Source organism: Epinephelus moara, chromosome 6 (genome assembly GCF_006386435.1).
Source record: "Epinephelus moara isolate mb chromosome 6, YSFRI_EMoa_1.0, whole genome shotgun sequence".
Taxonomy (NCBI): domain Eukaryota; kingdom Metazoa; phylum Chordata; class Actinopteri; order Perciformes; family Serranidae; genus Epinephelus; species Epinephelus moara.
Genome location: NC_065511.1, coordinates 29028168 through 29053993, shown reverse-complemented (window position 1 = coordinate 29053993; position 25826 = coordinate 29028168). Strand labels below are relative to the sequence as shown.

The 25826-nt window shown below is 44.6% G+C and overlaps 2 protein-coding genes across 3 annotated transcripts in view; one reads left to right on the top strand and one right to left on the bottom strand.

Annotated features, from left to right (window-relative positions):
* The window catches only part of cicb (capicua transcriptional repressor b), a 39035-nt gene extending 22033 nt beyond the window's left edge, over positions 1–17002 (top strand). Inside the window, exons 3-21 of the mRNA XM_050047294.1 lie at positions 1369–1518; positions 1654–1822; positions 2397–2508; positions 2601–2783; positions 2927–3059; positions 3165–3343; positions 4532–4670; positions 4891–4988; positions 5098–6118; positions 6229–6368; positions 6535–6695; positions 9401–9591; positions 10952–11422; positions 12302–12672; positions 12797–12954; positions 13063–13214; positions 13416–13550; positions 14112–14243; positions 14818–17002. Coding sequence (XP_049903251.1) covers positions 1369–1518; positions 1654–1822; positions 2397–2508; positions 2601–2783; positions 2927–3059; positions 3165–3343; positions 4532–4670; positions 4891–4988; positions 5098–6118; positions 6229–6368; positions 6535–6695; positions 9401–9591; positions 10952–11422; positions 12302–12672; positions 12797–12954; positions 13063–13214; positions 13416–13550; positions 14112–14243; positions 14818–15107 — 4385 coding nt within the window. The 3' untranslated portion in view covers positions 15108–17002. The remainder of the gene's footprint in view (positions 1–1368; positions 1519–1653; positions 1823–2396; positions 2509–2600; positions 2784–2926; positions 3060–3164; positions 3344–4531; positions 4671–4890; positions 4989–5097; positions 6119–6228; positions 6369–6534; positions 6696–9400; positions 9592–10951; positions 11423–12301; positions 12673–12796; positions 12955–13062; positions 13215–13415; positions 13551–14111; positions 14244–14817) is intronic.
* A 1146-nt stretch (positions 17003–18148) lies between these two features.
* On the bottom strand, positions 18149–25689 carry znf526 (zinc finger protein 526). Of its 2 annotated transcripts, none has more exons than XM_050047336.1 (8): positions 25205–25689; positions 24201–24691; positions 23205–23371; positions 22199–22294; positions 21329–22104; positions 21091–21226; positions 18958–20556; positions 18149–18737 (listed from the first exon to the last, which is right to left on the bottom strand). In XM_050047336.1, the coding sequence occupies exons 2-8, from the start codon at positions 24502–24504 to the stop codon at positions 18564–18566; spliced, it is 3252 nt and encodes a 1083-aa protein (XP_049903293.1). In that variant the 5' UTR covers positions 24505–24691; positions 25205–25689; the 3' UTR covers positions 18149–18563. The 2 variants fall into 2 exon arrangements, with proteins under 2 accessions (XP_049903293.1, XP_049903294.1); XM_050047337.1 differs by having other exon boundaries at positions 18149–18731.
* Between the last annotated feature and the right edge of the window lie 137 nt (positions 25690–25826).

The following is a 25826-nucleotide window of genomic DNA, read 5'->3' as shown; positions in this document are numbered from 1 at the left end:
ATTTTTACCAATCTAACTTAAGTTTTGTGATGTATTGCAATCGTTTATAGTACATTTTGTCCACTGATGTTTGTTACATGTGCGTTATTAGATTGCGGCATTCTGCGATACGGAGAGATGGACTCTACTTGACAGACATATTTCATTTCAACTCGCATCGGAATTAAAAACAAGGATCCCTCTACATGCCACATCTTAAAATCCTCATGATGCAGTAATTACTGTGAATGATGACCGCAACCAGTAGGGATGAAACGGATACAGACACCATTGAGCACCTGTCGTCATCTGTGAGCATCCCAGCAATATCAGCTCGAGAGTTTGGATTGAAGATGCTGCTTCACCTGGATTTCTGTGTGTTGTAGAGGAGAGATTTCAAAAGGACATATTATTATTATTATTATTATTCTTTTCTTGGGATAAACATCAAGGATTTCATTCAATCATGTTCTCATCAGAGAATCCTCAGTATCTCCGACAAGGATTAAGCATGTTTGGTTAGTCCGTGTCACTTACTTTACTGTTTGTGTGAGAATACAGTATCCTTTTCCCAGATCTGTAAACATACAGCAATACTTGATTATTATTGACTTGTACTATGATGTAATCCCCTGTGTAGAATTAATATTAGACAGAAGCTATTTTTGAAGGCATATAGCAGACATATTTTGTTACTTCAAAGTTTTTGGGAGAAGCATCCTTCTTAAAATATTTCTTTCAATTATGGTAATAAAGATAATATGCCTTGCTTATTTATGGGGGTTCAGAGTGTACGAGCTTCTGTTCTCCATCCAGCCTGTTATTGAGAACAGAGAGTCCTTTTGTACATCTGCTGTTGTTGGAGTGATTTAACCAGTTAAGTGGCTGGAGGTGGGATACTGTGGCAGCACTGATATTCACTGTAGTTCTCAAAGTACTGATATTGTTGTATCGTGCCTCGTAGTTAATTGGATTCACCTAGTGATCCAGGTGTTATCTGGACCCTTATTAGATGCCTCAAATAAAAGCTAGTAGTGCTGTCTATCATAAGGAGTTAACAACAAAGCGTTGAGCTCTAGTCTGACGCTTAATTAAGTGTATTTGTGTTTCTATCACTCAAAAATGATTAAAAAAAATATGTATGGTAGTATTGCAAACTAATTGTAAGAAATGATAAGGGATGGTGATTGGAGTATGAATGTATCTGTGGTTGAAGTGTTGCACTGAGGTTCCTGATTTCCCAAATAAGGAAATAACATCTTGGTAATCTGAAAGCAAGAAGGCCTTGTTCCTTTGAATGTGGTTTCTGAGAAGGGAAGTGTTTGATGAATCTCTGGACATCAGATGATGCTGGCTGTTTGTCATAAACAGTGCTGTTTTCCTCTGCAGTGTGGACCAATGTAGAGCCCCGGTCAGTCCCAGTCTTCCCCTGGCATTCATTGGTCCCTTTCCTGGCACCCACCCAATCAGATGCTTCTTCTCAGCCAGGAGAGGGCCAGCACCCAGTCAACCACCCCCAAGCAGCCAGTCTAAAGACAGGTACTGAATACATTTATGTCTGACTTAATGGCTGTAGGAAATGTGTAATCGTGTTTGGATTTTAATGCTGTTTTTAATACCATGTATTGTTTACTTCACCCTGAAGGAATATGTATCTTTGTTGTTCTTCCTCAGAGTGTCAGGGGGTGGCAGCGCCGCCACAGGAGCCTGCAGAGCCTCCTCCCATTGTAGAGAGAGGTCCTCCATCCCGGCCTCCTCCCTCCTCTGAGGAGCCGCCTCCAGAGAAGGAGAAAGGAGATGCAGAGAGGCCTGACAGTGAGACAGAGAGTGACGTGGATGACCCGTGAGTGCAGTTTTTTCTTTTTCTTTGTTTTACAGTGTTAAAAGCTGTGAGATTACACAAATGCACAAAGTTACACACTGCACATATACCCTTGACAGTGTCCGTATATAAAAAGTGGTTATGTATTTGTCCTAGTCAGCCTTCACAGTAATTTTCTGTGTGGTACTGTGTACCCACACATACAGTATGGGAGTGTGATATTTTCTGTATCCTCGCGCTAATTTGGGCAGAAGAGCTCAATGCCAGAACAAAGCAGATGGGAACAAAAGCATTCCATCTCTGGGCTCTATCACTATATGAAAGGCAGTGGCCAGGCTGTCAGCCATTGAAATGGATGAGCTATCTGCTGAATCTGCTCTGATGTATCTCATGGGAGATGAACCACTTGTACTCTGTGTCTACATCTGATAGACTTGCAGCTCTAAGATAAATCACACTAGTTACGAAGTTGAAAATTTCCCCGTTTTAAATATTAAAGAGGGAAAAAGAAATTGTATGCCTGTATGTGCATATTGTCCCCAAGGAAAATATCTAATAAAGATAACAAACAGACGGCTGCTTTTATTTCCTTCAGCTTCCTGCCAGGAGTTGTACCAGAGCCACCACTCTCTACATCACCAGTGAAGAGGCGCACTCAGTCCCTTAGTGCACTGCCCAAAGATGGAGATAAGAGCAGCCCTGGAAAGGTAGTCTTTTCACTGCTCTAACTAGAACATCAAATGCTTAATGCTCATCTCACTAAATAATATCTCTATATCTTTCTTGCTCACTCTTTCAGAGGGAGAAGGACCACATCCGGAGACCAATGAATGCATTTATGATTTTCAGTAAGCGTCATCGAGCATTGGTGCACCAGCGGCACCCAAATCAGGACAACAGGACAGTCAGCAAGATTCTTGGGGAGTGGTGGTATGCCCTTGGGCCGAAGGAGAAACAAAAGTACCATGATTTGGCCTTCCAGGTACACAGATGCATGTGCAGACACAATGCTTCTGTACATATACTATATATATATATATATATATATATATATATATATATATATATATTTTTTTTTTTTTTTTTCACTCCCTCCCTTCATCTTGTCCCATCTCCTGTTCCCAGGTAAAAGAGGCCCACTTTAAGGCCCACCCAGACTGGAAGTGGTGCAACAAAGACAGGAAGAAGTCTAGCTCTGAGGGCCGTGGGGTCCCAGGGGGCAAAGACATCAGAGAGAGGAGCATGTCTGAGTCCACAGGTTGGTTTCACTTGGCTCTCACAATATAAAACATATTTCTTTATTGTGTAATTTAGGGTGTTCTTATTGCAGTCCTCTAACAGTCCTCTTTTTGCCCCATGATAGAGCCCCATTCTGTGGAGCTGAAGGGGGTTGGTCCAGGTCTTGTGGGCGTGTCTGAAAGGAGTACAGGAGAAGGTCATGTGGGCCAGCTTACCCGTCCCCGAGCCTTTTCTCAAAGTGCCATGCACAGCTTGGAGCGGAGTGACAGGGGTAACACACAAGCCCTGGCAGAACTGGCACAGGTAAGAGAGGAGCTCAGCTCACAGACCTGGAAAGATGATTTTGTAATACGTGATTTTGCATATTGTAAATTAGAGACCATTATCACTGCTGGAGACATGAACAATGTTCTGCTGCTGTTTTTGTAAACAGACTTGTAGAGTTGATTTAAAAAAAACAAAGCTGGTTTGTTTTTCAGGGGAGTCACTGCAACAAAAATAGTTTTCTCTGGCAGACATGCTTTTCCCATACATGGAAAAGTGAAAATGCATTTTTCAGTGTGAAATCTCTCACACTTTACAGAAAATACACAGAAGACACAGTAACCTGTTGTTAGAGCTGTAGTCAACCAAAGAAAGTCTTGGTTGACTGAAATTCTATCTACTACTTGACCAATCATTTAGTCGATGGTAAAAGATAATCTGTATGTTATCTCTAGATTTACTGAATCGACCACAGTGCATTGAGTGCACTCTAACTTAAAGAGTTGTGTGTGCACCAAAGTTTTTTTATTTCTTCTTCTTTCTGGAAGCAATGTATTTTTTTAATTGTTAGCAATGTGAGTGCCATGTACTTATGCTATGCTACAAACCCCAGCAGTTTGACAAGGCGGTAAGCGCTAAACATTTAGTGTGAAGAGAGTTGAACAATGTTCACCATTGGGTCAGAAGCTGCACTCATTACTTTCTCATTTTTGCAGGCTGTCCAGTCACATTGGAATAGGGACAGGACAAATACCACAAAGACCAACTGTCACATCCTATTTGTACGAATGCTAAGAAACAACAACATCAATGGAGGAGAAATAATTATTGTTGGCCTTATAGACCAGAGCGTTCATCTTCTGTCCCTACATGCTTTAGCCTTCCCCTCATCCAGAGCGAGTACTTCTTGCCAACATTTTTAACTCTGTCAATATTCCATATTATAGCAACCAGGCGCAACCAAAGCGTCACAGTTAAAAAGACTCAGTACCTCCAAAGCACTGTTGCACTCCCAGCTGAGCATTTTCAGAAGAGCGTCTACTGTTTTCAGCAGGGAATAAAACGCCTTACTGGACACACAGCCTTATTATGAAAGTGACATCAGCGATTGTCTGTCGAGAATTTGGTCAGACCAGAGCATATTGATCAAATGAAGGTGTCAGCCCTACTTGTTTCATAAGCTTCTCTGCTACAGCATCTCTGACTTTACCTGTTTTTTTTTTCTAGATGTGTGGGGATGGTGGCAGTCAGTTTTCCAGTCATGCCCCACCCCTGTCACAGTCCCAGCGGGGGGTCAGTGAGGACATGACCAGTGATGAGGAGCGCATGGTCATCTGCGAGGAGGAGGGAGACGATGATGTCATCGGTGAGAAATCAAACCTACTCAGCTCATGAAACTGAATGTTCAATTAGATTAATTAAAGTGTTAGTGCACTGCTTCCTGTGTCACTGGTGCGCTAAAGTACATTCAGTTTTTAACCACTTTCATGTTTTGATTTTAGATACTAATGTCCCCTTAACTTGATTTGGATTACACATTTTAAGGATTGTCAAGTGTAGCTGTAGCGTATTTGTCTTTTCCACAGAGGACCCTTATCCCAGCAGTTCCATAGATCTTAAGTGTAAGGAGCGAGTGACGGACAGCGATAGTGAGAACGGTTCTGGTGACGAAAGTGATCGAAAGGTAACCAGCTTGAGTAATCATTTTTCTCCTGTTACTGAGCTTTTCAGTGTATTTGCCCTCAGTTATATCCATGTTTTGTCAAATTTTCCCTGTCTGTCTTCCTTTTCAGAGAGTTTTTGCCCCAGTCATTTGCTCCTCTGCATTATCATCCTCTGCACACCATACCCCTCATGGCAGAAGTGTCTCACTGTCCTCCTACCCCAGCAGCAAGCGCCATGATGAGGGGAGATCAGGAGGGGGAGGGTTTTCAGATCACAGGAGGAAGGACAGAGGAGAGGGAGAGGGGAAGGACACATATATGGGAGAGGGAGGAGGTGGAGGAGTGCAGGCCTCGTCTCTCTCCCTCCCTTCTGGCCAGTCTGTCATCTCTACCTCTCCAGCTGGAGGGCATCCTTCCTCATCAGTAGGTTCACTTGGGGGGAACCCACTGGTGGGCATTGGCGCCGTAAGGGTGGCATCTACAGTGGTGACCAATGTCATGCGTCCTGTTATCAGCACACCGCTCCCCATCGCCAGTAAACCCAGAGATGGAGGCACATCATCCAGTCCGCATCCGCCGGAGAGGAAGTCCCTGACTCCCCATCAGCAGCCACAACTTCTGATTGGTTCAGGATCAGGAGGCGGGGTCCCAGCAACAGGGGGTGGGTACTACTCTTCATCATCACCCAATCCTGTAGGTGCAAGCGTGGGCCCTGGTGGTGTAGTGACTAATTTGGTGTTAGGAGGGGCTCTGTCTGCTCAACCTGCTGTACAGCTCATCACCCCCTCCCACCACCCTCAGCCCTCCCAGCAGCAGGCCCTGCCCTCCTCTGCTGTTTCAGTACCGCATAGCCAAACCAACGGGCCCCTGCCTCTGTCCCTGCTTCAGCCCCAGTTCCTCCCCGCTTCTTCCATATCACCACATGGGGGTAAGGCCATCACACAAGTTCAGTACATCCTGCCCACCCTACCTGCCAACACAAACCCCAAGAGCCCACCTCAGCAGCTCAGCCAGCCAACCAGTATCTTCAACCTGCCCACAGCTCCACCCACACACATGTCCCTGGCCAATGGAAAGCAACAGGGGACAAGTTCACTGACAGGATATACGTCCAGCTCAGCAGTGGGAGTGGTCAGCCCGGGAACTAGAGGTGAGAGTTTTAAACTGCAGTTATAATAACATGCATATTATTGCATGCTGTTATCATGTGGTGACTCCTAAAAAATGCCCATTCTCCCTCTTTCTCTGTCTTTGCCTCAGTGCAAACACAGTCTCCAGTGCTCCAGGGCAAAATGCTTGTTCCCATGGCAACAGTACGGACAGCGCCAGCCCCTGCCCAGCAGTTTCCCATCGTGGCTCCACCTCTTCCGGTCCAGAACGGTGCTCAGACGGGAAGCAAGGTCAGTGATCACTTTAATGGAGACACTGACATGAGAACATTATAATTGTGTATTTTTTTAATCTGTAATGCAAAGTAAAACTAAATCATCAGCTCAACACTTGCGCTGCGCATTCATATTTTTTTTGTCCTGCTCCTTTCTTTGTGGCTTCTTCTTTCCATGCCAGATCATCCAGATAGCTCCCATGCCTGTGGTCCAGTCCCAGCTGCCTCAGGGTGGAGCTGTCCACCCTGCCAGCCCCTTCCCTGTTACAGTGGGCACAGCTGCTGTGGTGGCTCCAGGATCAGCCCCCTCTCAGGCTGTACTGCTGCCACCAGCACCAACCAGGTAGGAAGTAACAAACAAATTGCAATAAAGGAATGAATATGGATCATATAGCTCTTAAACCACTGCTGACTTGATAACATCTGGCAAGCTACAGACACAGACCGCAGCTATGTCAATAAACAGTTTCAAGTAACTGTGGGCTCATAGTCTGTGCTGAAGTGGTAAACGTCACCACTTTGGTGCACCAAAAAAAGGAAACAAAGAGGGCAGATTAGTTTTCAGCACCGACAGTTATTCTAAATTGACTGTGAAATGCCTTTCTGTAATGGCCTAGCTCCCTTTTTATTTTCACGAGACTAAACTCACCCACCTGCCACTGAATGAAGGCTAAAAAAGGAGTGTTTCACACGTTCACTAAACCATGTAAATGCATTGTCAATTAGCATGTTGCCATCATGTTTGCGAAAGTATTTTGTGTTTTTCAGAACACAAAATGATCTAAAGTTGTGACGTGTGCCGCCTTCTCAGGATAGCTGTATAATAAATTCTAAATGTCAGCCCAATTGTCATTTCTAATGTGCAAGGAAATTGAATTTGTCAAATATACTCTTTTACAAACACAATACTGTGCATGAGCCTAATTTAAGATGGGAAGAGATGTTCAGGTGAGAATCATTTTTTTCACAGAGGATTTTTTTTCTCCAGCATTGCAGGGAAACAAAGCAAAAGAAATCCATCTAGGAAAATCCCATTGATCAGATTATCAGCCAGTTTTCCCTCAATTTTCAACTTCATTCCAGCTGCTTAAAGGATGAAAACCCAGCAAAATGCTTTAACCTACAAATTATGCAGCACATGAGCAAAACTTAGATATTATACCTAATTTTTTCCACAAATGTAAATGGAACAATGTGGGTGCTGTCAGCATTAGGGCTACAACTAATGATTATTTTCATTGTCTACTAATCTGACAATTATTTTCACTTTAGTATATAAAATGTGAAAGATGCTTATCATCATTTCCCAGAACATACAGTGACAATTAATTTGCTTCTTTTGTCCAACCAACATTCAAAAACTTAGACTCTTCATTTAAATGGCAAATTCTCACATTTAAGAAGCAGCATTCAACAAATATTTGACATTTTTGATTGAAAAATGACTAAAATGATTAATTGATTATAAAATAGTTGCAGATTAATTTTCTTTTGATCGACTACGCTAGTCTGCATATGCTATATGTACGTAATGCTGTCTAATGAAGCACCGTAGCTCTCCCCGTGTTCTTAAAATACTCTGGAATGGAGAGATCTACAGTATATTTAAAAGCCCAAAAGCTGTTTCTTCTTCCAGATAGATGAACCCAACAATGTTACAGATCAGATGTCTGAAAGGGTCTATAAACAAATTATGTGCCAGTAAAGCTTGACTCAGCTCTGACAAACAGGCGCCCATTTAAGAACATATGCCAGCCTCGCTCATCCTACCCTAGGCTCCTGTTGATCTCTGTAGTAGTTCCATTATTGTCAGTTTCTTTCAAGTTTACATGAGCCAAATATTTGTTTCTGTGTGATATAAATCCGACTGACAACTTCCATGAAAGGATTCACACAGTGCTTTAAAAAAAAAGAAGAAGAAAAAAAAAGTGGATAAGGCGTTATGTTTGCATGTCCTTTGTACGTGCTCCAGAATAAATATTTAGAGAAAGGAGTTCCAGCACATGAGCAAACATTTGAAAAGATGGACAAGCTTTGATCACCACCATTGGTTTAGTGCCATGCTTCCTATTGAAGCAACATCTATTTTTTTCAGAATATACTTCTGCTGTTTTTAAGCGAGGAACAGCAAACCACTAATTGGACTTCCATTGTTTCTGAGTCTCACTAAAACTAGTAAATATTGCTTAACCAAAGATAATTCCCTTGCAACCATCTTGGACTTAACTCAGCTGAGTGTGCATGCACAGAATTCATGTACTTACTCCAAAAATAGAAAGCAATCAGAAAAAGTGTTTGCATAACAACTTTACCCATTGGATAGATGATAAAAGGTTTATTCAGCCATTTCAGATGAAGTAAATGTTTCTCCGCATGGTCCATTTTGTGCCCATCAAGGGTTTAAACAGGGTTTTATTATGAGTGGACTTTTATTGTTATTAGTGGGATTAAAACAGGTGTTGTTATAGAAATGAATGACTCTTTTTCTTGTAGATTATAGATTGAAGTATGTCCAGTTACATTTTGGTGCTTATGTGTTAGATAAATGAAGTTGTACTGTTTCTTATGGCAGAGACGTCCAGATTTCTTAAAGCATAGCGAGCAGACAATGCGAGAAACAAAAACTCCGGCAGGGGTGCAGCTGTAGCAGTGCAGCTCTATTCTGGATGTGTTAGTCATGCTGCTGGTGGCCCAAGTTGCCTCTGCCTGCCACCCCCACACTACCTCTCAGCTTCTAACACACACACACACACACACACACACACAGCGCTAGTCATCCAGTGCAGCTCGCTGTGATGTACACTCACCCACTGACCCTCACTGCAGCACTTCTTTTTTTGTCTTCCTCTTTCCTTCTAATCATGTCTCTGTTCCCTTCATTCCTGCTCTGGCTCATTATTGTACCATAACACCTTCTGTTGCGACTGCTACACCTTTCTTGACATTTTTTCATTACAAAAATGTCATCTTCTTCACTCTCCCTCTGTCCTCTTCATTTGTATACCACATATTTCTCTCTTTAAATCACCTTTATACCTCTTCGTCCAGGATCACCTATGTCCAGTCCCCTCCAGGGGTCCCATCCACTCTGCCTCTGGTCTCCACAACAACAGGCTCCTCAACCACACAGCAAGCCCTGCCAGTGCCTGGTTCTGCATATGTCCCATCACCCCTGGCAACACTTGGGTTCACAGCCATCGCACCGCCTGGACAAACGCTGGTTCAGCCGCTGATTGCAGGTCAGTGCTGCAGAGAGAAAGTGTATGCAGTGAGCCAGGGTTGGAAATGAACTTTTTTTTTTATCCACCTGCCACTGTTGTTAGTGGATTCCAAAATCTATGAGCCACTTAATAGATTACCATTGTTTTTTGGCTGGTGAGTGACGCAAATCTCGCAGCCACTGCTTATTTTACCAGCATTTGGCTGGTGGCTGGTGCTAATTTCCAAACCTGAAATTAGCTGTATGAAAAACAAAAGTAGCAAATAGCAGCCCTGCGATAAATCCAGCTGGCTGACGAATGTTGAAGTTTTCCTTTTTTTTTTTTATAGCTTACATGAAAACTCTTTCAATAAATTTACTGTCAATAACAAAGTAAATAAAAGGCTTATTTTAATCCCAGTAAATATGACCTCATAACATCAAACACTGCAACGTAAAGAGAGGAATCCAAAGCTGTGTCCAAAAAAATCCATACCAACAGTACTACATCCTAATAAAATACAGTCTGTACTCTTCATCAGTATACTGTTTTAGCAATTAGCATAAAAAAATCAGAATTCTTCACCATTTTCTACCAACAGGAAATGATAAAATATGTGTGACATCAATCAGACTTTGACTTTTGGAGCGCCACTGGCAATTAAACTTCACAAATAGACATCAAAGTGGTTTTCAAAGATTTAAGACTTATTCCTTTGTTTTTCAAGTTCTATAACCACCATCTGCACATGATTACATTTTTTCCAGCTGCTAGCAGAGTCTCCATTTCTATGTGCATTGCATTATGGGAAAAAAGTGTCCATCAACAGCGCATTCCAAAAACCGTCCATATTTAGTATGCATACAGTCACTTTCTCTGGTGTGAACACACTACCGTACATACTGTACCCTGTGAATTCAAACACATTTAGATGCCATGACTTGAGTCTGTTTGACCCGAGCAAATTTGTGTTAATGACTTTTATTCAGCTGTAATCAAAGTGGGACAATGTTTATTATGTGTGAGCAAACTATCAATCATATCTGTAGTCTCGTAACACAGGACATTTGCATGCATGAGTAATTGTTTTGCCAAATGGTTGTCAACATAAGCTGTTTTAAATCTGTAAGCTCAGACATCCATGGGAAAAAAAATCTGCCCTCTGTTATAAATCTAAACAGTTTTATATCTCCAGTGAATTCCAACATGAAATAAAACAAACAAACAAAAGATGTTGAAAGAATATAGTCTGGTGTTTCCACTGTGCCTGTGAAAGATTGTCCAATGAGCAACACTGAAACAACTGGCCTGTGGTTTAACTTGCTTGTTTAACTGCCGACCCCTGAACTACAATATCCACGCGTGTCTCTTTTGATTGAATACATCTTTCTTCATCCAGGTCAGCCGCCGCTCCTCGCCACTGCTCAGTCTCCACAGCCCTCCACCTCAGCCCCTGCCTCAGGCTCCGGGGGCCAGATAGTCACCGCCATCTACCCTCCTTCACCTAATGTCACCATGGCAACAGGGGTGGTCTCCATGACAGCGGTACCCCCCAGCGTGGTCTACTCTGTCTCGAGCCCTTCCAGTGCTTCCCCCCACATCCTGTCCAAACACACAACAACCCACGCCACAATCACGCACCCACATCCGCAGCCCCATCCGGACAGACAGGCAGACAGGCACCTGCCCGTGGACAGACCCGCAGATCGACAAACTGACAGACAGGCTGAGAGGCAGACAGAAATGCTGACGCATTCAGAGAGACATCAGGAGAGGCAGACCTCCAGCAGTAGCAGCTCAGTGGCACCTCCCAGTGGCTCAGCTGTGTCCATAAGGCCCTGCAGTCCTCCACTTCAGATCCAAACACCTGGTACGCCCACGTGCATTGTTTCTATTAAACACTCTGTGTTCAAGGTTGTAATTGGTTTTTATGTTTTTTTGTAAATGATGTGCTGCCTGTAGCTATATCGGCCCCGCTCATGTTCATCCCAGTAAATGTTCTCTTTTAAGAGCTTACAAGGGAGATGAAATTTAAAATTTACTTTGTTAATATTTATGTAAAAGAGAGATGGAGGGAAAATGCTGCATGACATTAAGAGGGACATGAACATTTTTTTCATGTTATGTGCCTGTGTTTGACTTGTGCTGTTGGGTTTTAGCAAAGCTTTTCCTGTAGGTGGCCACTGCTTAAAGGATAGATTCACAAATTTGTCTCCATATGCACTAGGGATATTTAGTTAACTGCACTACACGCTACCTGGTCTGTTGGGAGCTGGCTAGTAGTGCCACTCATTTAGCAGTTAGCACCACTAACACTGTCCCAACCCAACAACGTTGCTGTAAAACCATTGTGCCCACTTTTAGCTCTGTCGTCAGCATCAGTGTCAGCTCAGCTAGTGCTGCTAACAGAGTTAACAATGCTAAAGGGGTTTTGTGGTCTCATCCCAGGACAGTGTTACCAGTTAATGGCCCAATTAGCTAGCTCAACCTGGGTGGTGTGCAGTGCAGAGGGGCCTGGGCTAATGTTAGCAAACCAGTGGAGACCAGAAGGTGGGCAGTGGGGACTATGTTACCTTGTGTTAACGTTGCTAGCTTTTCTGTCAGCAAAGCCAACATCTAAAATGCGTTTTGCCTGCTGTATTCAGTCCATCTGTTCATACTGGCTTTTAAAATATGTGTGTTTTAAATGAGGGGGGGGGGGGGGGGGGGGTTTGTTGAACCAACTCATCTTGATCTTGCTGTTTTACAGGCAGTACACCAGGTACACCCAAACTTACCCAGCTTCCCGTCAGGACCCCTCAGAAGGTGAAGGCAACAGTGGCGAACATCCCTGTGGGCAGCTATGAAGGAGGAGGTAGAGGAAAAGAGAGAGAAAGGGAGAAAGACAGGGAGCGGGAGCGGGAGAGAGAGCGGGAGAAGGAGCGAGAAAGGGAAAAGGAGAGGGAGAGGGAAGCTGCAGCCACCAGTCGCTTCTCCTTTGATCCTGAGCAAGCAGGGCAGACAGGGTCTCCATCAACACATCCTGCTGAGGAGCCGCCGTCCTCTGACAGACCCCTGGAGGGCTCCAGTGCAGCGGACTCCTCTGACATGCGACACAGAGAAAGCACAACCACCAAAGAGGTGACAGGAACATCACACAACGGTTTCTAGCTCTGACATCATGACCGGAAACAACACAGTTGTTGTTCAAACATAAAATCTCTGTGACTTTGTATAAAATACTTAAATTGAACTTTCTGTGCAGGCTGGATGGAAGGAGTCCCTCCCCTCCTCTCCTCTCCCCCCTCCATCAGCCACAGAACCCACCCTGCCGCCCCCACAGACTGACAAAGATGGTCCTACACCCAAAAAAGTCAAGGCCCGCCCACCACCACTCAAGAAGACTTTTGACTCGGTGGACAAGTGAGTTAACACCTTTGTGATTCTTTAGTGTTAGGTTGCAGAAATTATTGATGGACAGTGTATATATACTGTATATTTTGTGTGTGTGCGCGTGTGTTGGTCTGGCAGGGTGCTGTCGGAGGTGTATTTCGAGGAGCGCTTTGCCGAGCTGCCAGAGTTTCGGCCAGAGGAGGTTTTGCCTTCACCCACCCTGCAGAGTCTGGCTACTTCACCCCGCGCCATTCTGGGCAGCTATCGCCGCAAGAGGAAGAACTCCACAGGTTTCAGTCACTTAATAATCTGACTCAATGCTTTAGGAGTACTGTAGGGTCGTTTGGTGAACAGAGCAGATAACTGCTGCTGTCTATGGAATAAAATGTAGAACTATGTAGTGTTTGCTCACTTTAGGTACATGATTAATTCAGATAAATACTGAGATTTGATCTCTGCTGATTAAGTTTGTTTCCTCTGTGTGCTTGTAGATTTGGACTCGGCCACTGACGAGCAAGTCTCTCCTAAGAGAAAGAGTCGGCGGCGCTCAAGTTGCAGCTCTGAACCCAACACGCCTAAAAGTGCCGCCAAGTGTGAGGGAGACATCTTCACCTTCGACAGAGCAGGTAACATGCAGTGAAGTCTAAATATATTCCCAATCAGGTGATTGTCTTAATGACTGCCTTGAAAATAAGAGAGTTCATGTTAAGGGTTTTATCCTTGAATTGTTAAATAAATTCCTTCTCCATATTTGGATTTATTTTAGTTACTTTAATCTCAGTGAAAATTTGCTGTGCATGTTTTTTTAAAAGTGATTATTTTAATGACTAAAAACATAAGCAACTTATTGGTCTGGTTATGGAAGTACATATCCAAATAAATTAAACAAAACTTTAAAGATGCAGCTGAAAGCTCAAAAAAAAAAAGAAGCTACTAAGTGGACCTTGGATAAAGATTTTGTTTGTCAAACTGAGGTTAGGACTAGTCAAAAAACATAAATAAATAAAAAGTATCTGAACCAGACATGAATCACTGATTTGGAGAAACATTTTATTCACTACCATATTTTTCCTGCTTGGTTGGTCTCATATCTCAGAGTGCTTTTTAAGATGATGAGGGGCTGAAGGGTCATAAACAAAGATGTTCATCACTGTAACAACCACTCTGCCTGTCTGTCCCTCTCCCAGCCACAGACGGAGAAGATATCCTGACAGATCTGGAGTTTGATAAGGTGCCGTACTCCTCTCTGCGACGAACACTGGACCAGAGGCGAGCGCTGGTCATGCAGCTGTTCCAGGAGCAGGGCTTCTTTCCATCAGGTACGACACAGGCCCTGTTTACACCTGGTATTAAAATGCATCCTGGGTGACTGGATCATAAGTAGACAACTCTAAGTACAGGCGTGAATGCACCAAATGCATCACTGAAACCACATTCAGAGGTGGTCTGGGCCACATTCTTTCAGCTGTGTGGACTCTAATGTGTCCTGGGCCACACTGAACGGCCGCCTATTCAGGTGACATCCTTGTTTATCTGACATCCCACAGGATAAGAGAACTTTATGTTGGTGCTGTTATACAGATGCCAGCAAACTCACACTGACACTGAAACAGCTCAACTCTGTTGTTGAAACCTGCTAATAAGCGCAAGTAAATGTTAGCTATGTAATGCTAGCAGTTAGCTCTGTCACTGTGACTGCGTGGCGGGGCTCACGCTCCTGCAGCAGTTGTCGATGAGGGGCTTTCAATACGCTGCACACAGCCCTACATTGAGATATGATTTTACTCCTTTTAAATAAAGGGCAGGGAGTAAACATGCTCACAAACACACACTCTGTTTATGTCTACAAGCATTTTCAGAGCGAGTGCTTTTCTTTTGCTCTTGTGTTTCCAGCTCAGGCCACTGCAGCCTTCCAGACAAGATACTCTGACATATTTCCCACCAAGGTGTGTCTGCAGCTGAAGATCAGGGAGGTCCGGCAGAAGATAATGCAGACGGCTGCCCCCTCTGATGTCTCTGGTTTAGGCATCCCTGACTCGGCTGGCTCCCTCCCTGGACCTTCTGGCTCCCAGTCAGGAGAAGGATCTCTGAGAGGAGGTGGGGACCTGCAGGATGAAGATGTGGAGCAAGGGACAGAGGGGAGCCCAGAGGATCCTCGTGATTCACAGGACTCTTCTAGATGAGGGACGCTGACAAATTAGATTGACCAATCAGTGACTGTTGACGTCACACCTTTCCACACCCCCCTCACGCTTTCACACACTTTTTTTTTTTAAATCCACACTCTTAACTCTCCTCTGGATAGATGCTGATTTCTGTCCATCCTCAGCAGCCAACCTGTGGGAGTGAGAGATTTTTGTATGCAATTCTTTTTTCCTTGGGTGATGTGTGACCCTTGTACCAAAAAAAAAGGACACATGAAAAGCCAGTGGCACAAAAACTACCACAATGCACACACACACACATCCTGCAAACTCTTAATTCCCACACTTGAATTAGCACTCTGTATTAACCACCTTGGAGAAAAAGCTCCCACCGATGCCAGTGAACGAAGGACCATTGTGTACAGCTGCACTCATTTGCCTTGAAGAAGAAAGGGTTCTTGTTTTGGGACGGAGAGACCTGCTTAACCCATTCTGAGACGGTGTAAGTCAGCAGTTTTAAAACAAGGACATTATGTGTTTTGATATTTGTTTTTAATAGCGTTTAAGAGGAGTTGAAGCAGAGAGTGTCTGCTCGAGGAACAACCTGTATTTAGACTTAACTGTTGTAAGCTTGTGTCTTGTTTCTGCTGACATTAGGGGGCTGGGCCCTCGACAGCCGGAAACGATTTGATTCGACAAGAGAACTCGTTACTGTGGACCTGGAAAGATCTTTTTCTCCGTTTTATCGCTCGCACGTAGACCTTCAGGGGAGGTCTACTGGGAGTGACTGAAAAAACATTGACTGAAACTCAAGTGGACTTCTGGCAGTGCCATCATTCCTGCAATTACCTGTCTGGCCAAGTCCTCCCTTCTTGCGACTGACGCTAGCACATGCCAGTAGGTAGGAACCGAGCATTCCTGTGCCTCTCATTTGCTCGCCATGAAGGAAGGAGGTGGGTTGGAGTCAATGGGCACATCCTGGCTCTTAGTCGTAGAGGTCAGGCTGATAAGGCCTTAATCCTCTATTGCCAAGCAGTTTTATTAACTTTTTTAAAATAATTTGATTTGTATTTAACATTGTCATATTCAGTTTGTTGTTGTACTATTCCTATGGTTATTATTATTATAATTATTATTATTACTACTCATATCATTGCAGTGAACCCCGGTCCTTAGTTTGGACTTTTCCTTCATTTCTGCCAGCTGTTTTGTTTTTTATAATTTTGGAGGCAGGTGAGAGAAGCTGCTCCACACCTGAACAGTTCCTCCCTTGTAGTCTTCCCTTGACTGGCCTCTCACCTCAACAAGGACCTGCGGTGCAGTTATTTTTATTGTTCATTTTAAAGAGGACAACTCAACACAACGTGGACCTTTATATTCTTTCAGCAGTAATAAGCTGTATGTTTTTAGACAGCCCTGTTATGCCTCTCTGTCCCTTGCTTAGTTTGACTCTATAGCCTCAACACTTGTACATCTCCTTCCTCCACCTCTTTCCTTCCCTCCTTCCTCCCTTTGTCACTTTATTGCTCTCCAGACCTCCTTTTTAGACGGGTGGAGAGAAAACTGGGGGAAGTGAGGGGGAGGGGAATGAATCAAAGAGAGCTGGTAGGATCTAATACTGGTTGTGTCTTTGTGCAAGACTTGGTTGTGTTGTAAATAATTACTGTAGAGTCAGTAGACTCGTTATATTATTGATAAGGAAAAATCTGTCATTGAACATAAGTTGACTTTTAAGACACCTGATACCGAAGGTAAAAACACATGAAATGGAAAAAAACAATAATAAATATGGCTATTAATGTTTTTGTGTTATACTCCTTGTTTTGCTGTTCCAGTATACAAGAGAGGAATTTATATGAATAATTTAAGTTTGTATCTGTATCTTTCAGTATGCAAATAAAAATAGGTGTTCAATTAAAGTGATTTTATCGCTGGCAATGTGAAAAATGGGTTTTCCTTAAGCAGAGATACACAAACGGTATCTAAAATGAAGCATCATTTTTGTCTGTCTCCTTTGAAATGTAACAGCAGCTCAAGTTGCCTCTACTTACGTGAACTAATATGTGCTTGAGTTTAGAGATGAAACTGAAAATTACATATCACGATTACAGTGACCAAAATGATCACAGATATCCGTATTATTGTGGTATTGTTAACATGTGCCGAAATAATTTCACCAATTAAACAGGGCTGGGCAATTTATTGCTATTATATCGATACCATTACATGATGATATGTTCTTGTTTTTAAAGGTTGTATTACAATGAAGGTATGTCATTTTCTGTACCTCCCAGGCTGTTCTACCTGTTCCATTATTTGTCTTTACCCACTTAATCATTATATCTACATTACAGAAGCACTGTCGCCTTACAGCAAGAGGGTTCCTGGTTCGAATCCCAGGGTGGGGGAGCCCGTCTGTGACTCAGTGAGTTTGCATGTGACAGCGTGGGTTTTCTCTGGGAACTCCAGCTTCCTCCCACAGTCCAACAACATGCAGGTTAGGTTAACTGGTGACTCTAAATTGGCTGTAGTTGTGAATGTGTGTGTGAATGGTTCTATGTGTCAACCCTGTGATAGTCTGGCGACCTGTCCAGGGTGTACCCCGCCTCTCGCCCAATGTAAACCGGGATAGGCTCCAGCCCCCACGACCCCAAACAGGATAAGTGGTCATGGAAAATGAATGATGAATATATATAAAAAGTATAATTGTGTAAGTGTTTAAGCACCAGTAGTCGACCCTGTAATATCGTCTATTGACATTGAGGTATTTGGTTCTAAATATTGTGATTTGATTTTCTTCGTATCACCAAGCCCTAAATGAAAACCACAAATGAAATTAACATTACATTAGCATTAACATTGTGGCCATGTGTCTGGGAGACTGTTGCTAACTATGGTTGACGCTGGACAATATTTAATGAGTTTTTCAAAGTGCGGTAATCAAACAGGGTTGTCACTGCAATTAAAATTTGAAATGATTAAACTAACCAAAGAGAATTTTACCCCAGTTAATCGCCACACCAGTAAATGTTTCATCCCTATATGTGTTAAATGAGAACGTGGGTTCCAAATATTAATCACCTTGGAAAAACATTTATTGATTTCACATATTTACAACAGCACAATCAAACAGAAGAAAAATCACATCCATTTTGTGAAATGGTCAAATTAATTATACAAATGACATGAGGCACAACCAATGGTCCTTATTTCATAATGAATGTCATATCCATGATTTTAGTGTTCATCTTTCAATAAACTTTAACACTGATCCCTCTCATAGCTTTGTAAAACAGGGTCGATAAATTACTTTGGTCTGTTTGCTGAACTTCATCTGCGTTTGACATTTCATAGCGTTCTCGTCCAGGACATAATTATCTGATCCAATAAGTCTGAACTTCTCAGTAGTCAATTAGAGTCAGTTCTAACACTATCGTACTGAACTCGTCAATTCAGAGGAATAAACTTTTATTTTCTGTCCACTTGTACTCGTCCTCAGAGGAGCTGCAGTCCGTCCACGGCGACAGTGTCCATCGCGAGGCCGTTCTCCAAAGCTGTGTGATAGATCTCCAAGGCCTGCTCCAGAGGTAGCGCTCCTCCCTCGCTGGTCTCAATGATGGCTATCGTCTCCCCAAACTCGTTACACATGATAGTAGGAGTGCCCTGTGTCTGAGAGGAGGAAACGGAAATCAGAATAAGTTCAACTAACGGCAGAGAGTGCGCAGACACATTTACTCGTATAATCTCTTACTAATTTTAATTTGAAAGTTTAATCTTAAATAGTTAATTAGATCAGACTAAAACAGGTCACTATGGCAACCAGCTCACATAAGCTTTGTCAAGTGTTTTTCATGTTTAGGGATGAGGGGAGTAGGATACACGTTCTGACCTGCTGAAGATCCGAGGCCTGGATCTGGATGAGCTGAGGCTGCCCGTTAGCTAGTTCCACTGCCGAAGCGTCCACCACTGCCACAGCAGAGCTGGTCTCCATGGCGGCCTGGGCTGCAGCCTCTTCATCCAGCCTCTGCTGCCTGGCGTGGGTCTTCTTGTGGTTCCTCAGATTGGAGAAGGTCTTGAAGGCTTTGCCACACTGCGGACATACATGTGGCCGTTCGCCTGTGTGTGTTCGACGGTGTTCGGCCAGGTGCATGCTCTGGATGAAACCCTTTCCGCACACTTCACAGCGAAATGGCCGTTCGCCCGAGTGTGTGCGCAGGTGCTCTCGCAGGTGTGTGTTCTGCCGGAAGCGTTTCCCGCACACTTGGCAAGGAAAGGGGCGCTCCCCGGTGTGGACTCGCTGGTGAAGTGCAACTCCAGAGGACGAGACAAACAGTTTGCCACAGATGGGACACTGGTGGGCTTTGGGCCGCTTCCCGGAGGGGCACCGCGGTCGCCCAGGGCCTAAGGCAAAGTGGCTCAATCTGTGAAGTCGCAGATTGGCAGGAGAGTTGAGCTTCTTCCCACAGATGTTGCAGTCCAGACCTCCCCGCACGAGACTGGCAGAATCCCCTGATTCTGTCTCTGCTGTGGCTGAGGTGGAGGGCTCTGCAGTCAGATCTTTGCCCAGCTCTGCCTGGTTGTCCGTCTCTGTGCCCATCTCTCCTCCTGTGCCAGCCTGCACCAGGGTGGGGTGCTGCTCCAGACAGTGACTGTCTCGTTGTCTCCTAGTCAGGAAGCCAGCCTCACAGTGGGGACATGGGAAAGGGGCCGGAGCCCCTGGATGTTGGGTGTAGCGATGTGCTGCTAGCTTGGTGGGCCAACGAAAGGTAGCAGGGCAGTCCGGGCAACACAGTGTCGCAGCACTTGTGTGCAGCAGGCTGTGCTGACGGAGGTTGGAGGACTGTGAGAAGGAGCGGTGGCAGACATCACAGCGGTACGGTCGAACACCAGAGTGGATAAGATTGTGCCTCATCAGATTGGCTAGAGAGGAGAAAGTTTTGCCGCAGTCAGAACACTGGAAGGGCCGCTCGCCGGTATGAATGCGGATGTGGTTGCGCACGTGGATCTGCTTCTTAAAAGCCTTGCCACAGACGCCACAAACGAAGCTGCGCTCAGGGACATGGGACTTGCGTCGATGGTGAACAAGCTGCAGCTGAGAGGGAAAGGTCTTTGAGCATGAACGACAAGAAAAAGGCCCTTTGTCTGATGATGCAGCTTCAGCTGTGACTCCTTCACCGGTGTCATCCATCGAAGCAGCATTTGCAGCTGAGCCAGACTTGGTGGCATCTCCCACCTGCTGGGGATCATCAGTATTGCCTTTGAGTGGGGCAGACACCTCCATGTTGCTGTCCTCCCCCTGCTTCACCACTTCACCTCTTTCCACTTTGCTCTGAGAGCTTTCAATCGGTTCCTCTCCCAGTTTTTCCATCTCATCCTCTGTGAGAGGGGCCAGCAGGTTGAGCTTTGCCTCAGCAGCAAGCGAGTTCTTCTCTCGTGCTTTCTGTAGGATGGCAAGAGCAGAGATAGATGCTCTTACTGGAGCTGAGACCTGCAGAAGAAAACAAGCATAAGTTAGATTGAAATGTCAAACTAAAGCTGAGCACGCACTGTGTGATTTGAGCTGTTTCTGACCCGAATTTTGAGCCGCATGACTCATTTTAGAGGCAGACTAAATTTAAGATTCGTCAGCCATCATATAGGGGGAGCCAGGACCAATCAACTGTTCCTGACCTGCTGTCTGACGGTCTGATACATTTCTGTAAAATCTGATTTTCAGTCAGCTGTAGTCAGGCTCTCGAACAGTTGAAGCAGAATCAGGAGTCAATTCCCAGAGATTAGTGCCTTCTTTCTCAACCAGTCTTACAGTGTAGCTTCTACCCAGTTATTGTACCATTTTATTATGTATTTTCCCCAAACAGTGTGACAACTGGACCGCACAGTATGAGTTGGTGCGGTCCTGTATCCCTCGTACAGAGGGAGTTGGAATAAATCAACCTTGCTAAAACTGGCCCAAATCCTACGGTGTTTGCCTCGCTTAACTTGGGGTTGTGGACACAATTAGTGAAGGGGATCTGCTTATTACCATGGAAACAGGGGCAGGTGTGGCAGATGAATCACGGTTGAGGTGGGTTCTACGGTGGTAGAGGTACTTGGTCATGTTGGTGAAGGTTTTGTTGCAGAAGTGACACCTGTGCAGGGGATCTGCAGTGTGGGACTTCCTGTAAGACACCAGGAGGTAAAAATGAAACAGGCAGCAGAAGAAACAAAACTTAATATCAGCCGTCAGTTTCTCACAGTGATCTGGTCGCTGTTGTGTTTACCTGTGCATGATAAGAGTCATCTCAGTGGTGAAGCCATTGCCGCAGTCCACACAAAGGTACCTGGCCACGCCTGAGTGTGTGCGCATGTGTGTCTGCAGTGATGTCGCCTTCTTGAACACCTTGCCGCACTCTGGACATTCATGCGTGCCCTGCTCGTGCACACGCTTGTGAGCAGCCAACCGGTTGACGGAGGTGAAGGTGCGGTTGCAGAGCTCACACTGTTGGGTCTTGGTCCACACTGTTGCTTTCTTCTCTGCCACTCTAATCCTGATGTCCTCCATCTTTTCTGTAGTCTCTTCCCTCCCTCTCACCTCGTCAAAGCCACTCATGACGCCTGGCTCTCCGCTCTCTTTGTCCTGACCCAGAAAGTGCTCTCCTTGGTGCTGGAGGAAGTCCTCTGGGGTTTGGAAGAGAAGGGAGCATTCGGAGCACTCATAAGGATGGATGACCACCACCTCTGTTGGCTGCTGGGAGTCATCCTGGACACTGGGGGCCAACCTTAACTCCAGTCTCTGAACCCCATTCTCCAGGACCCCCAGCTTTCCTGAAGAGCTCCGCCCCACAGCAGGCAACAGAGGGGGCAGCTTGGAGCGGCGCTGGCTGGGGGTGGTGGGGTTGTCTGCCAGAGCTTGAGCTGTGAGAATCTGCAGGTGCATGGTGGCAGAGCCAGGGGTCGCTGTCACTGGAGGCAGCAGGGAGGAGCGGGAGGGTGTAGAAGGTTTGGAGACAGACTGACGTTTCTTCTGTTGTTGCTGCTGCTGCTGCTGAGCGAGTACCTGAAAAATACACACAGAAATGTACCAACCTTAAAACCCTTTATCTAATTCTTATTTAATTCCTCTGATGTGAGTTGTTTACTATCCAAAGTACCTGTGCCAAGATCTCCCCAGCCTGCTGCTCACTCAGCACGTAGTTCTGCATATTGTGCAGTGGAGTGACAGTGCCATCAGGCTGTAGCACATACTCCTGTTGCAGAGCCAAAAAAAAACACTGGTTATTACATTTATACACAGAAATTAAGCAATATTTAATAATTGCTCTTTCATTTCGGAAAGCAAAGATCCTAATAGCTCAGTGCCGTTGCTCTGATTCATGTCTTTTAGTTAATTATCAGATGCTTCGGAGACTCGCTGTCTGCTGTCTGGCCATGACACCCATTCAAAGTAGTACTTTCTAGAATTACAGTGCAGTTGCAGCAAACCAATCTGCGCTGGCCCACACAACCCAGAGAGCCACTGAGATAAATGTTTCACTTTGAAGCAATTTGAATGAACTCTAGAGCATAAGAGCCCGACCCAAATTAAATGAATGAAACTGCCAAGTGTCTTTACCATGCAGAGATTTTGACCTGTGCATGTGAATGACTCAGCACAGTGGAGAGTTTGGGAGTAAATTACAGCTCAGATTTACAGTTGATCCATCCACCGTCAATTTCACTCCATAATAAAATTGAACCCAGTATTTTTAAGTGTCTGCCGGTCTAATGCACACAAACTCTGTTTTGATCGTCTCAGACGAAACTCCAACTAAAGATGACGATGCCTTTGACACTCCACATAAATCTAGTTCAAGGATGCATATGAGTCTGCAGAATATCACCTACAGCATTAACAACTGCAGCCCAATATGCATGTTACTTATCACTGTTAATAACATGTTATTAGTATAACTATATTCAATTCAAGCAACTTATTTTAATAAATTTATCAGTTACTGTGTCTCCTAAAGAGCACAGCACCAACAGTACCAGTCAGTTTATTAAATCATCAATAACTGTGACAAAGATAGAAAGACTGCTGTAGTATTCACATAGTAAAAGGGTATAATAATTTTACTTTTCAGACTACAACAAAATTGTTAAATATATTTCCCGTACCACGGCCTCTGTGTTGCTGTGTGTGGTGCTCCTGCTGTGGGTCCTCCGGTGCTCCAGCCAGGTCTCAGGTGAATCAAACAGAGCCAGACAGTCAAGACACTGGTATTGAACGGGTCCCGACATCTGACCGTCTGACCCTTCCTCTGTCTCCAAAACCTCGCACAGCTCTGGGGAACAGTCACAGATACAGGCAGTTAGTGTTGTTTGTTTCTCAGTCTTACTATGATTAGCAGCTATGCGAATGAAAAACTGTGATTTATCTTATTCATTTTTCTAGTGGTGTGAATATTGAATATGAACAGTCCGAACCATTCTTAGTTTTATTAAGGATTGTTTTCTTTCCTTGTCATTAGCATTAAATACAGGCATGTCTTTTTTTTAAAGATATTTTTGGGGGGTTAATTGCCTTTATCTGATAGGACAGCTATAGTTTGAAAGGGGGAGAGAAAGAGGGGGAATGACATGCAGCAAAGGGATGTCGGGTGGAATCAAACCTGTGGCTGCTGCGGCAAGGACACAGCCTTTGTACATGGGACGCCTGTTCTACCAGGTGAACTGGTGGGCGTCCTGAATGCAGGCATTTCTTTATAAAAAGCCATGAATTCATTTCCACAAAATAGCATGATTTTGCATCATGTACAGACTGTCTGTACATTATGAATATCTAAACACACGCCCCATTCAGTCATTCATTTTCCATAACTGCTTATCCTGTTAGGGGTCACGGGGGCCTGGAGCCTATCCCAGCTGACACTGGGTGAGAGGCAGGGTACACCCTGGACAGGTCGCCAGACTATCACAGGGCTGACACATAGAGACAGACAACCGTTCACACTCACATTCACACCTACGGATAATTTAGAGTCACCAATTAACCTGCATGTCTTTGGACTGTGGGAGGAAGCTAGAATACCCGGAGAAAACCCACACTGACACAGGGAGAACATGCAAACTCCACACAGAAGAACTCACTCAACACACAATCAGCTCACTCACCTTGCTGTTCCACCTCCATCCCCGCCTCTCTCATGTGCATCTCCTGGTGCTGCAGCAGCTCCTCCGGGTTCACGAGGACGGCCCCACACTCCAGACACTGGTACTGCTGTGTCTGCCCCATCTCTGGGAGACCCTGGATGGTCATGACCTCCCCTGCCTCGCCTTCTCCTTCTCCCTCTTGGCCAGTGTGGATCTGCTGGTGGATCAGCACGTCCTCCAGGGTGTTGAAGAGCTGGTGGCACTCGCTGCACATATACTGGTGCTCCACATACACATCTTCTGTCTCCTCCTGCTGTTCAGCCATCCTGGTACTCTGTCTGTATGTGTATGTGTGTGTGTGTGTGTGTGTGTGTGTGTGTGTGTTGTCTTATATAGGTTGCAAGTGTATCATGAAGGGATGTGTGACAGGTGATAAGGTGCTGAAACTTCACCGCTATGTCCAATGAATGAAGACTACTTTTGTCATCCAGAAGGCTGGTGTCAGAGCACACCTGTTGGAGAGAATAAAAATGAAATGGTCATGTCAAACTAAACAGTGTCACTGTATAACCTGGTGTTATGTAGTAGCCATTATATGATAAATGTATGGTCTCAGTGTAATACAACGCAAACAATAACAGCACATTGGTCAATAATGTGCACAATAAGAAGCCCCAGCAGTGTTTATACAGATATCCTGGAACAATCCCGCGAGATAACATCGCATTTTTCAGCCGTTAGCCAAATGACGGCCCTCTAATGCTAACAGTACGACCACCGCTCAGAAGTGCCTCACTAATCGTTGTCTGCTTTTCCACACAAATGTGATTCATATCTTTGTTTACAGTGTGTGATGGCATATGGAGAGCTGTTGGCGGCGCTCCCTCCGATACTGCAGACCTGTTTCTCGGCACCGCGGTTTCCTGACAGCGGCTCCCCGGTTCGTCGGGCGGTCCGTCAGGCGGCGCTACCCACTTTTCCCCGAAGCTCTCCGGCTACTACGGCGGGCCCTTCTTTCCCCTTACCTCTCATTTACTCTCGTTGGACGATCCCTCGTGTAGTCGTCACTCCTCGTTCACACAAGCGTGTGTCTTCTTGTTAGCCCCTTGTCACCGTCTGTGGCATGGAAATACAAAAATAAGAAAAATGTCCGTGGGAAATTGCATTTCAATGCGTGAAATGAAACGTTTGCCCGCCGATCGTCTCCATTCTTGTGCTACGAAGCCCCGCCCAATGCGGTAGTCTCAACGTTTCAGAATCTCTAATTGGACAACTGACTGTCAATCATATACTGTGCTTGACTGATGGGTATTGTAGTTTTTGTGTCGACGGTTGGATTACAGTTATTTCCCAACCCGTTTTGATCCCTCTATTCCCGCCCCCTCTTTTATTTATTTTTTTATTTTAAATTCGGTAATTTTAAGTAAACTATTTTATGCGCTCTGGCGGAGGTTAGCCAGTTTCAAAATAACTTAGGCTAACATACATTGTTACTTTGTTGGTTTAAAAAGCACCATTGTCCCCGTTAACGTTGTGTTAGCTATATGTTAATAACCCAACTTTAAAGCGACATTGAAGTATTAATTATTACATTTATAATTTTCGTCGTAAATTAATTCTATGTCATATTTCGGTAGTACTGTAGTT

Bases quoted from the DNA above. Each gene is read 5' to 3' on its own strand.
- znf526 (XM_050047336.1), bottom strand. From the start codon at position 24,504: ATGGCTGAACAGCAGGAGGAGACAGAAGATGTGTATGTGGAGCACCAG. The intron at 22,295-23,204 runs GTACGGGAAATA...GCTCTGCAACAG, and splicing joins ACAGCAACACAGAGGCCGTG to GAGTATGTGCTACAGCCTGA. The intron at 18,738-18,957 runs GTCAGAACGTGT...TCCTCCTCTCAG, and splicing joins AGGCCTCGGATCTTCAGCAG to ACACAGGGCACTCCTACTAT.